Consider the following 13,195-nt stretch of genomic DNA (forward strand, 5'->3'; position numbering starts at 1 on the left):
CATCTATCAGCCCCCAAAATCACAAAAACCTTAGCATCATGCTTCTGATCTAGGAAGCAAAGGATTCTGCCCAGTGTTACATTACAGCAATTTAGGCTTGCCTACACAGTGCACACAGGTAATGAATTTACCTGTCTCGCTGCTGGGGGAAACACCAGAGTCCTTCTCTCACAGGCAGCAGCTGAGCAAGGCAGGCAGGTTTCTGCCTTGTGGTATCCTGATCATTGTGACTTGAGACAGGTGCTCACACACTCAGAGCCCTGGTAGCAAATGAAGACACCTGGGTATATTTTCAAATACTACAGATATGTGTGTTTGTCTGACACAGACAAACATATATGTACATGGCACAGATCTAACAGTGAGGTCTTTCCTGCTCTTGTGATCTCTTTTCTCCCAGCATGAATATCCTTCAGCAAAGATTAAGGCTTTGGCACTGAAAGCCTTCAAACCCCAGTGAGGATGCTGAGGACTTCATAGAACTGGGCCACTTGGTATTTTCTTTAATGTTTAAGTTTCTCTTTATTTTAATTTTTATATAAAAATAATTTCTTGTCAAATTCCCCATTCCCTCTGTATTTTCTTCTCCTCTGTCTTCTCTATCCACACAGATGAGAACAATTGCCATTACTGAATCTTACATTATCTTGCATGGGTTTTTTTCTCTAGTGTGAGCATAGACTAATGTCACCTCCTGAGTGAAATTCAGCTGATTTGTCCTGCTAGCTACTAATAGAAAAGACCAGTATTTAAATGAGCATCTACTAAACCCCGGTGGGGAAAAACCCAACAAAATCCCAAACAAACAAACAAAAATCCATAAAACCTGGTGTCTTATCTTCTGACCCTAAAATTGAAAAAGAAAATCTGATGACACATTTTAAAGTAGCTACATATTTGGTTAACCAAAATTACTCATTTGCTGATAACTGCAGAAAAGATACTATGGAAAAAAAACTCTACTAAATTTAAAGAAAGTAAAAAAAATTAGTCTTATTATAAAGTGATATTTTTGCTTATCTGATAAAAGTTTGATAAATATTTCTTTATACAAAGATAAAATTCAGTTATAGTCTCAAAAGAAAGAAAAGTTGCTTTGGGGTGGTTTTTTTGTGTGGTTTTTTTTGTCTGTTTGTTTGGTTTTTTATACTTCTACCTTTTTTATTATGTCTGTTTTGGAAAAAAAAGGTCAGCAGTTCATGATTAGCATCTCTTGTATAACTAGTAAATATACCCAGTTAAGAAACCATCATGCTCCTTTTCAGAGCTTCTTAGTTCTCCATGCTGTCAGTAGAACAATTTCATTTTCTACTGGGCAAGTAGAGTAATTTCCAGTAACTCACAGCAGCTGAAACACGTTGAAGTACTGAAAAAACCAACCACTTTTTTCTGTCTGACTATTTAAGTTCTGTCAGTTTGGGCTGCCTTTAAATAGAAACACAGTTAGTACTGTAAGCCAATTCACTGTCCTGACATTTGAGGCATTTCTTTAACTCTGTCTTAAGGGGTAATAGTGTTATTTTTCCTGTAGGAACAAGAAAATTCTGGCAGACTTCTTCCCTAACAGTTTCTCAGATGTTCAGATAATGCCATTCAACTAGAACAAGCTTCTGAGAAGGAGCACACACTCCTGCCAAGTTCCACAGCCTGTTCCCTGCACACCCAACCACACAGCTTATCATCTGCACCCATTCTTCATTAACACCTGAACTAACACAGGTTTTCACTACAAATTTCTGTTATCAAGTTGCATGAAAAGGAGTAAACAAAGCATTCAGCCAACTCTCCAAATGGCAAGAACATTTTCTAGGTAAGGCTTTATGGGGGCAGCGCGGGGAGAGTGCAAAAATACTCGACAAGAATCTCATTCATTTCCCACTGAACTGCTCACACGTGATGTGCTTCCTTCTGCCTGACTGCAGTCTTCCACAATTACCACAAACATGACAAACTAAGTGTTGAGCACACAGGCTTGGGAGGCCTCATTTTAACCTTAGACATGCATGAGACAAGAAAAACCTGGGTACGTAGCAGGCAGTGTGTGCTTTAATGCTCTTCAGAAACCAACATAATTTAGAGGTTTTGATATTCTGGCATTCACAGTAGCTCAGGACTGGTCTTTCTGGAGGTCACACTACAGCTGTTCCCTGCAAACTATGCAGGGCAAACTGTGGCATCACATGACTACTGTCTTCCTCCAGCATGCCCACACTCGGGCTGTCCCCAGGGACACAGCCACTGGAAACAGGAATGGGCAAAGTGCAGCCAGCTCAGAGCTGCACAGATCCTGACGGGCAGGGGACAGCACCACAGCATTGTCACTGAAGTTAGAGAAACTCAGCTCACTCAAACTTCTCACATTCTCCACCAGACACCAGACAGAAGTCAATCAAAAGGTTTAGAAATTACTGAGGGGAGTGCAAGGCCAAGCACTGCAATGTGTGAGCCACCATTTCCACAGCTCCTGAGGCTAAAATAAAACAAACTAAGAAGGCATATAGCAAAGTAACAGTTCCTTTGGGCAATGCTCAGACAATTTACCTTCTCTCTCTTTGAGTGGGAAATGACACACTCAGGAACTGTGGAGATGATACTGCTCTGGCTTAAACAGGCACAAGGCCACGATCTAAAGTCAGGGCTGAACTGCATTCAAAGTTTCTTCATTTATCAACTAAAACAGATGGAAGAAAACTGTAATTTGGCTCCTGTTTCTTCCCAGCTCTATATCACACAAACTGAAAGAGTAGAAGGTTTCTGTTCCATTACAAATTTTATGTTTTGCTGACATTTTAGCTGGAACAAGGGAAAAAAACATTTGAAGATGCTGACAGTGAAGCACACACAGATCTGGAGGAGCATGAAACACCATGAATGTGCAGGGCATCATCAGTGCCCAGAGTAAAGGAAATGTGAGTGTTTCTGTGACATATTTTACTCATTTTAGACAAAAATAACTACTGGATGTTGTGGAACTATGCTGGACAAACAGAGCAGGATCGGTGGTGTGTGATGGATGACTCCCACGCCTGAAGCTCACTGCTGTCAGCAGGGGCTGTTGCAGCTCCACACTTGGGTACAGCCAACCACAGGGCACTGCTGGGCTGTCAGTGTGGGCAGGAGTACCCACAGCCAGGGCTGCTGCTACTGACACTGGCACCACTGCAGAATCCTCCACCTGTACAACATGGGTTCTTTCAAGGCCAGAGTTCCAAAGACAGACAATATACAAGAGCTGGAAGATACCCTGATTACCAACACAAAAGCATCAGACAAGACTGTTTAATTGCTTGATAAGAGCTGTGAAATTAGAAAAGACAAAAAACTTTAATACAAGCATATTTTACTTGCAGATGCATCTCACATATATGCACTGTTAATACTCTATATGTAGTTCATGGAATATTTCAGGCTGCAATTCACGTTTGAACAAGTTTCTCTGCAATGCATTGTGTTCTGAATAACAGTATCTCCAGAAGCTATCAGTTTCAGAGAAGAAAAAGACTGTTTACGCAAATGTGCAGAATCAACAAGTAAAAGCTTCGGTTGAGCACTAAGCAACATTGTTAAGCATGCATTGTTGTAAAAATAAATAAATCCCTTTCAATACAAAGACTACATAATAACCACTCACATGTCTATGAAGCAGAACATAATTGCATTGTGTGTATTGGACAGGTATTGTTAGAAATTAATGATTGAATTTAGTGCTTATGGCCATATTCCTTAGGTACAAAGAAACACATGAACTTTGTGCAAATGTATTTCCCATATTTGAATATTTCCCATATATGACTTCTGCTACTACTCACTGTAAGGTGGAGCAGCCGGTGCATTAGCTAACCGATTACTGATTAATAAAATTATTTCCTGTTTTTAATGGCCATAACTTTTTTCCTCCAGCAGATATTTTACAGATTAAGGTTCTCTATCTAACACCACAAATGCAAAATTTTTCAAGTCCCCAGAGACAAATCCTGCTCTTAGCTGATTCTGGAAGCCCAGCACAACCACACTGTGGATTCGCTGCTGCAACTGAGATTTGCATTTTTCCTAACATTACTCACAAACATGTGATCCTGCAGACATCCAGCTCCAGATGTAGCACTGGGAGGGAACACAACCACTGAGCATGAAACCACTGCATGCATTAGTTTCCACTTGTAAAACACACTGCTGAAGTGGTCACCTAGAGCATTCAGCCAAAATTACAAAACAAGTTGCAGGCTCCAAGTCACACTGGTCCAGTTTATTCCAGAACAGAAGCTTGGATTCATCCAAGCTGTCACCATGAGCATACGCTAACTCGAAGCATAACAGAGCATACACAGAGCAAGGGATAAAGCCCTTTGAAAATACAAGGACAATCTGTCAATCAACCAGATGAGCTGATCATCCCAAGTCAGCAAGGTTTGGAACATGAGACACGTAAACACACCCTCAGTCACCAAAAAATGTTACTCAGAAAACAAATGGTGGAATTGTTTCGGAAAAGGAGAAGACATCGCTGTGCACAAGCAGGTACATACACCCCATGCTCTTGGTACACCCTCATGACCTCCCCTGGTGTAGGAGAGGGAAGAAACAGAACCCGAGGGTTTGTAGAAACACCTTCTTACAACACTTGCCACTGTAACCCAAGTGTGAAGCACTTCCACTCAAGTACACCTATATGTACATGATTCACTCACCCCAACCTCTCCTGAAGAAGATTTCTAATTTAGAGGAAGGAGTTGAAATGGAGGAAGGGGAACCAAGAAAGTGACTGTTCCAAGGGCTGCTCAGTGAGACTGCAGCTATCCCCAGACGAGCCAGGCCATCCCACAGGGAGGAAGCGCGGCCGCAGGCTGGGAGGAAGCCGAGCGCGCGCTGACAGTGCCGACCTCGTGACGGCCGGGACGGGCAGGGCAGCCTCGTGATGCCAAATCCTCAAGACACCACGAGCTCCCAGCCACCACAGGATATGCCAGGAAGAAAGGCAATAAGGGTGACCCTTCACCTGCTAGCTCATTCTGGAATGTGCTTTACCTCCTTCTAACAAACGAGAGAAAAAATGAGCAGAGGGCTTTTTAACTCCACCGTTCGTGTTCCCCGTTCCACTGGTGATGGGAAGAAGCCAAGGTGAAGCAAGGGCTAGGCAGAGGTCCCACCAGGGCAGGGAAAAACTTTCCAAGGCACAAAGCCAGGCAGACACAAGCACCCCAACAGTTTTCACATTATTTCATCTTTCTCTGCACTCACGTGCACCTAGCATGCTGGGAATACCAATCCAATTGAATTCCTTCAGATCTGGTGATGATATAAGTAAATAATCACTGGATGGACTGCCAACCCTCTGATTATCACTCCCTCAGTCACTGTACAGACACAGCTTGCAGCACTGCTTTATTCAGACCTAGCACCTAATTTTCAAGGACATGCTGGGTGTTTTAGGAGCCTCACATTCCTACCTGGAGAAGCACTGGGAGATCTAGAGAATGGTACCAAGGAAGGCTTGGAGAGTGGCCCTTTCAGAAGAAATGAACAAAATTATCTCCAAGCTCCAGAGGTGCTCAGTGGAATCTTGTTGCTTGTATGTCTGTTTCCAAGATGAAAATTGACTTTAAGCACTGGAAGGTACATAAAACTTACATGACAGGAAATGCAAAACAGATTTTTGGCAAAAAGAAGTACTTTAGAAAACAGCAATATATTTCAAAACACAAGCCAAAATCATCATAGCATAGAGAAAACTGTGCATAAATCAAAGTGAAGTATTTATTAAAACTTGGTGCACTCAAGCTAATGAATGCAACCAAAAAGCCAAAACCATACTCTTCCAGAGATTACAGAAGAGATGGATTTTTATAAAAAAACAAAACTTGAAAGGACATTACAGGGCAGAAATTAGTTCAATAAAAGCACAGTAACATTTGAAAGGTTTAAGAATTCAAGTAGTCTTAAAAATTATGGCATGAAAGCTTTTTAAATTCATCAGATAACTGGAAAATATAAAAAGCTGGACCTATTACAAAATGAGGTCCAGCTAATACTCTTTGGGAACAAAGACTTTGAGGTGGTGAAATTCCAGGAGTTTTACAAATATTGACAAAAAAGCTCGCAGAATGCCAGAAATGAACAAACATCAAAACATGCTGTTTCATTAACAACAGGTTTTGGTCAGGCTGGCCTGATGCACTGCTGAGGCTCAACTTTAAAAAGCCTTGTGCAGAACTGCTAGGATCAGGAATTTGCTGGCTGTGTTGCTCCCAAGAACTGACACAATTTGGCAAGAGATCCACTTTCCTGGGCTCAGCCAAGCTGTACACAAAGCTACCTGCTCCTGAGAAAAAAAGTTCTCTGGGTGAAACTTTTGACTGAAAATACCAATGTAAAGACAACTTTCATGTTCCTCCTTCACTGTACTCCAGCCTCCACTTAAAAAAGCTGCAGTAGTCTCTGGATACACATTAATAAATGTCTCTGAGTCTCTCTGCACTTTTTTTCAAGAAATTAGCCTCTGGTTCAAGAAGCAATTATGCTTTTGTAAGAAAACACGTATCATTTTTACTGTGTAAGAACAATAGGTCTGCAGAAGAACTGGCTCATGAAGCATCTTTGTATCAAGCCACCCATTTACAATTCTAGTTTTATTGTAATTCCCTTGATGAATGCCACTGCCAAAAATTATGTGAAAGGAAACAAACCTCAGGATACCATTTAAAGTCACTGCTACAGAGAACAGAAAGAGTCTGGGCTGATGGGGAATGCTTGCCTAGACAGATTTCAGGAAATACTACTTTGCAGTCAGCCTGAGGCCAGTCCTATCACAGGAACCTGGCAAACTATTCTCTCAATAAAGGAGCAGCACATATTACTAGAGGACCCCAAGAAATCACATGTCCAGGACAACCAAAAATGGCTTTCTCTATCATAAAGAACATTTACAATTATTTATTCCTGTATTTCCTAGCTTGAAAAACAGCACTAATTCTCAAAAATACCTGGATAACCAAAGCAAAGCCCTAAAGGAAGAATGTGCCCAAAGATACCCCACACCATTGGTAAGACTTGAAACTGGAAGGGGTTCTGTCAAGCTTGAACAATCACCACACAGCTGTACCTCTACAACAGGTGCTTTAACAAGAGCAAAACAGAGTTTGCAAACATCAGTGGAATGCCCCTCGGGGTGAGATGGTTCTTTAGAGTTCCCTAGATTAAAATAAAAAAAGACACACTGAAGCTTTTATTGAGCTGTAGTGTAAAAAGAACTCCTGATTAATAATCCCTCTATCCTCCAGCTAGGCAGGCAGGATGTCTAGAGACAGAAGGGAACAAGTATTTGAACTTTATACATGAGATGGAAAAAATCCCCACTGAGTTCCCTCCTACATGGAGCCCCAACACGTCCAAGTCCCATAGCTCAGTGTTGGGACAATCCCTCTCCCTCTGCCACGTGCTAACAGTGCCCCCAGTCCAACCAGGATCCCAACACACGCTCCTGCAGAAACCCTGCTGCAGTCCTTGCAGCTGTATTTACCATTGGAAATACTGCCCACACATCCTGACAAGGATACAAAGCCTCAGCCCTCTTGGTAATTCACTGAGCTTCGGGCTCAATCTACTGAGCCCATCTTGAAAAACAAACAGCTGGTTGAGTTTTCAGTGTCTTACCAGCTTCCTTTTCTCCAGGGGGCTGAAGTGGATCCCTGGAAAGCCAGGAAAGACACAGCAGCTGAAAATCACTATCTGCAGCAGTCAGTAAGGTAAATGTGCAGTGGAATGTTTTGTGTGCCCATACAATATGCAGCAGAAATGCATGGCTGCTTCTGCTTAATTTAAGGAAGTTTTTTTAAAGATTATTTCCATCTTACTGGAACAGGGCTCATTTATTTACTGTTTTAAAGTGTATCTCCATTTTAGATACATACAGCTTACAGCTCATGTGAACACCTTTATGTATTTTCACAGTAGGAATAGTTTGATTATAAATTTCTAGAAAAATGCTTACCTGAAATTTTATTTTCCTAATAACTGTAACAGCCCAAGCCTGGGCTGAGCTCTCCTGTCACCAGCAGCAGTCTGTGCCAGATGCTACAATATGGCCAAGAGATCCTATTTATAGTAAGAATTACCCTCAGGGAAAATCCACTCACATGAGTATTATTTGCAGTAGACAGCAGGTACTCTACATCTTGGAATATAAGGGCTTAACTTTTCCCTCCTAGAATACTTGCAGGTGTTTCTGTGTTTCTTGTAAACAGATCTTACCACTAAAATTTGAATATTCCTGCTCACCATGTGAATGTCAAGCTGTAGCAAGAGATTTCAGTCTAAGGGTCAAGTCTGCCAATCGCCCTGGATTAAATGGATGAGCTAAAAAACTAACAAGCAGTGGATCTACTGTGATTTCCTAAAGTTTCTTCTGTAAAATAAACAGCATATATATATATATATATATATATATAAAATATATAAATGGCAAACTAGCACCTCAGCAAATATTTTATAATTGCTAACTTACTCTTCCCATTACTAAACTTCTTAACTTCTCTAGCACCCAGTCCTGAAGGGTTTTACAGAGTTTAGCTAGACTTAGGCTCAGAAAATTTCACACACCCACAGCACAGAGAGAGATTCTTGGCAGGAAATTAAAAAAAAAATAAAATTAAAGCCCACCACAACTAAACAAAATGTTTCCTCTGAAAAATATTGTTTTATTTTTGAAACAGTGCAAGGTCAGATAAATAGAACTGGTGGATTTTCACAATAATCCTGATGGAAACGTAAAATATATTGATAGTAAAAAAAAAAAATTAGTTGAAAAATCACGCTTAAATGTTCTCCTATAATAATGTAATTGCCAGAGTAATTGGGCTCTTCTCTCCAAGTACATATTATTCACAAAATACAGTAAGAGAATTTATGCATTTTTATGGTTGTTCTACACAGTCTTCTCAGTAAGAGACCTGTGTTTTCAGGGTGAAGACAGACAGAAATAACAGTGCTCAGAATATTTGGGAAATGCTCTGTTATTTAGACTGTAAACAGATATAATGTATCAATCCATAAAACATCACCTTGCCCAATGGAATTGATGAGGCTGTTGCATTCAGGTTCACTGGAACCAGCAACAGTCTAACCCTAGAGTGCTTATTTCCACTCTCCAAAGACTGTCATAAACATCAGTCCTTATTTTGTGTATTATCTGAAAGTTTCACTAGGAACTGACAATCCTAACAAATTGTGATCTTAGCTACAAACTTAGCCTCATCCGGAAAATGAAAGCAGCCATTAGGTAATGTGCCTAGAGAGCATCTGTATTAATCTTCAAAAATATTACTTGGCTCTCCTAAGTCAGAGCTGGATCTCCCACCCTCCCCAGAGCCTCATCAGCCTTTCCCTGCAAATTATACCTGTGGGTCCACCAAAAAACAACAACCCAGCTACAAATTCACCAGTTACCAGTTGACAATTCATACCACAAAGTGAAACAGCACTATCAGTTTCAGACCCAGTTTGGCACAGAATGATACAGGTGACGAGGAAAGCACAGACCTTGCCAAGTACTCACTCTCCTCCTTTCAACACGGGTGTGATTCCCACATTTCTGCCCCAGGTCTGCACTGCAGCTGCTGCCTGAACCACCAGTCTCTAGACAAACCTATCACTAAGGCAGGGCAAGAGGCATGACAGCTACACAGAGCAGTCCTAGTACCCCTTCCCATTCCCACCAAGGGCTCTGGTCCAGTATTAAGATGACTTGGAAAATAAGATGACATTGACATCATTGAAACATTTTGTTTCTTAGAAAGGATCATTAAAAAAAAGGATTGACTCCACAGTGACTATCAGAGAGGTGTGAAAGCAGTTAGGGATCAGTGTCCTCAAAAGTTGTGTGAGCTCCAGATAATGTCCAGGAGCATGTCTTGACTCCTTGAAGACTCATATAGTCCAATCAATATTTTTTGAAAACCCTTGTGCTTAGATAACTGCAGATACATGGTTATCCACCTAAACTGCTAAATACTGCAGCTGGAAGGGGTATCCCACCACAGAGCATTAAGCCCATCAGTCAGAGATGTCCCTTTACAGAGCAACCCAAGGGCTGATCATTTGCAGGCAGTAAATTTCAAGGCAGCGAGTGGGAGAGAGCTTCACCACACTTTTGGAAGTGCTTTAAGAAGCCCGTAACTCTTACTAATGAAGCAGATTTTTTTTCCATCTAGGTGGCAAACCGCACTTTAAAACGATAGTGAAGGTTCTCTCTTTGCCAGGACGCAGACACGGCATCGCTTTCGAGCCTGACCATTTTTCACGCATGGAACAGCACAAAAGCTACCTGTTTCCAAGCAAACCGACCCGCAGAAGTGGGGAAGAAGCCCCAGGCCCCGCAGAGCACCCGAACGCAGCCTGTCCCCGCCCCGGCCCCCACAGGCACCGGCCCGGGCCGTGCGAGCCCACCCGGCCCCTCGGGCTGCCCTGGGCCCCTGCCCTGCTCCCCGGGCTGAGCTTGGCCCCGCTCGGCCGATCCAGCGCTGCGGCTGCGGTCGGAGCGTGACGAATTTCGCTACAAGCCCCACTCCTCTCTTTGCCAAAACTTCACCTTTTCTCCCCGTTCCTGGGGCTGCTCCCTGGGGTCCTGCCCGCCAGTCGCCCTCCCCCGGCCCGCAGCATCCCTGGAGGGGCCCGCGGGGACCGGGGCCTCACACACGCCGGGGAAGGGGAGGCAGCGGCGGGCTGGGGGCGAGGCACGGCCCGGCGCTGGGGAGGCAGCCGAGCGGAGGCACCGCAGCGGCCCCGACGTGGCGCTCCCGGGGGGCTCCCGCCCCGCGCCCGCCGGAGGGGCCCGGCCGGGGCGGCCCGGGGCTCCCGCGGAGGACGGGGGACGGATCCCCCGGGGCTGGGGGGAGCGGGGCACGTCGCCGAGGAGCTGCCGATGGGGCAGGGAAGGGTCTGCCAGCCCCCGCGTCCTCCGGGCGGCGGAGGGAGCGAGGAACTCGGAGCAGAAGTTTGGGGCAGGGGAGGAGCGCGACCCCGTGCCGGTTACCTGAAGACACAGTCGTCGCGGGCGTCCCTGGCCGGGGAGATCAGGCCGTGCTTCTTGTTGAAGAGCTTCTGGAAGAGGGTGGGCGGCATTTTGGGGCGCTGCCGCTGCCCCCGCCGCCGAGGCGCTGGGCTCCGCGCAGCGCCGTCCCTTCGCCGCGGCTAGTTCCGCCCGCCCCGCTCCATTCGGTGTCACAGTCATATGACAGAAATTAGTCACCCGGCGCTGCCAGGAGGGGAGGAGGGAGCGAGGGGAGGGACGGAGGCGGCGGGGGCCGGCCGGCAGGAGGGGCGGGCCCCGTGGGGCGGCCCCGAGAGAAGAGCGGAGCCGCGCCGAGCCTGCGGGAAGCGCCCAGCCTGCGGGAGTTCGGCGTTCCTCCCCTTCAGCCCAAGGAGCCGCAGCGGGTGCGGGAAAAGCCCCGCTCCCGGCGGGGCTGAGCCGGGGGCAGGGCCGAGGAATGCCCCGGGGGCGGCGATAACGCGCCGCTGTTGTGTTTGACGGAAGTCGAAGGCAGGAGGCCCAGGAAGGCGAGAGGAGGTCACGATCGCGGCATCAGATCCTTCCCGTGGCTGTACCCAGCGCCTTCGGGACGCGGCGTGCAGGGGTGCACCAGAGCAATGTGACGTCTTTTACCCCAAACCTCGAAAATCCAGCTCCTCCCCTCTCTCCTTCCAGGTACATGAAGCGATTCTCCCACAGCTGTAGCAGAACAGCTCAGATGCACTGGAGTCAAAACCTACAGGGAAGGTGGAACGCGTGTAGTTGATGGCAGAGGAAGCCATCATTACAGGTTAAACATCCATCCACCAAAGAGTATTTAGGACAAAAAGCCCAGCAGTGACTCCAAAACAAATAATAATTAAAAAAAAAGGTGTGATAGTTTTTTTAAAATCAAAAGGATCCATGCCATTTTGCAAAACTCTTTATTAGTAATACTTAAGTGAAATAGAAATGCTGGTAACAGCAAACAGTCTCCTTCAGTTCTCACTGTTCAAATACAACCGTGCTAGGAAGTTTAATTAAGGACTGACAAAACTGACTGACTCATCTGCTTTCCCTGGAAAATGGAATTAAACTAAAACAACGTATGATGTAAGATTAAATTAAGTATTATTATTTTTAAGGCATAATTTAGCACATGTGGAACATATCTACAGAATGATTCTTCACTATCACCCATCTGTAGGAACTTCATTGTCCATCTACCAGAAGTTGTAGACAATTCTAACACAAAGCAGGAATTAATGTTTAGATGCATCTTTTCCCCCTTGTTCTGTACAGAAGACACATGTGGCTGCCACAGTTTTATACATGACCAATCTTTACATCCTTTCACCATGTGGAAGCCTCCTGGCTTCAGGAGGAGCACATAAATGCAGTCTCAAAGATAAAAAGTCCACAGGGAACAAAACAAAATGACAGAATTTTGGCCAGGGTATGTAACTCAGCTTTCAGTAGTTTCACAACTCAGACCACTGAAGATTTAGCTAAGCTCAAGCACATTGCATTCAAGCTGATGGAGTCCCTTTAAATATAAGTGAACTTGGGTACATTCAGCATATTTTGATCTGGGCCCCAGACATCTCTTCTGTGTCTAAAGATTATGAACCAGAGCAGAGCCATGTGCATGTAAGGCTTTACCCTCCACTGACCTGTACATGTACCCTTGTAGTGCTCGGGTACAAGACACATCTCCCACCATCTCTGAGTACTTGGAGTCAAAGTCTCCTAAAAGGGCACTTCAGATAACAAGAATAACTGAACAGTGTTAATGAAAAACCTCTTAGAGATTTATGTATAATACATTTACTCAACATGCATCTGCCATGCACAATTCCTGCTGATAAAGGATTATCAGAGTTCTTGCATGGACTGACTCGCTGGAAGCAATTCCATTCAAGCCATTAAGACTTCATCATGTCTGGGATGTGACAGAGCAGCCCTGGTGACACTGAACAGATTCTTCTCCTGAATCACTGCACAAATAACCTCCTCAGTCCTACCCATTAACTGGCCATGACCCATAACCTTTATCTACCAACATGGAAGAGCCAGTTTCCACTCTGAATGAAATTTTATGTAGTAATTCTTCAGCTGAAAACCAAACTATGGGAAAATGCCTTTGAGAACAGCAGAACAAGAGTAGGGATTGTTGCAGCCTCAAAATGAATT

The 13,195-nt window shown here is 44.5% G+C and overlaps 1 protein-coding gene across 3 annotated transcripts in view; it reads right to left on the reverse strand.

The window, feature by feature from the left end:
* The window catches only part of FNIP1 (folliculin interacting protein 1), a 64,543-nt gene extending 53,311 nt beyond the window's left edge, over positions 1–11,232 (reverse strand). For 2 of the 3 annotated variants that reach the window (XM_064387654.1, XM_064387651.1), the window contains exon 1: positions 11,027–11,232. In XM_064387654.1, the coding sequence (XP_064243724.1) occupies positions 11,027–11,115 (89 nt within the window). In that variant the 5' untranslated portion in view covers positions 11,116–11,232. Of the gene's footprint in view, positions 1–10,582; positions 10,665–11,026 lie in introns of those variants that run through there. The other variant, XM_064387652.1, reaches the window with a different exon arrangement.
* Positions 11,233–13,195: the final 1,963 nt, after the last annotated feature.

Source organism: Passer domesticus, chromosome 13 (genome assembly GCF_036417665.1).
Source record: "Passer domesticus isolate bPasDom1 chromosome 13, bPasDom1.hap1, whole genome shotgun sequence".
NCBI classification, from domain to species: Eukaryota; Metazoa; Chordata; class Aves; order Passeriformes; family Passeridae; genus Passer; species Passer domesticus.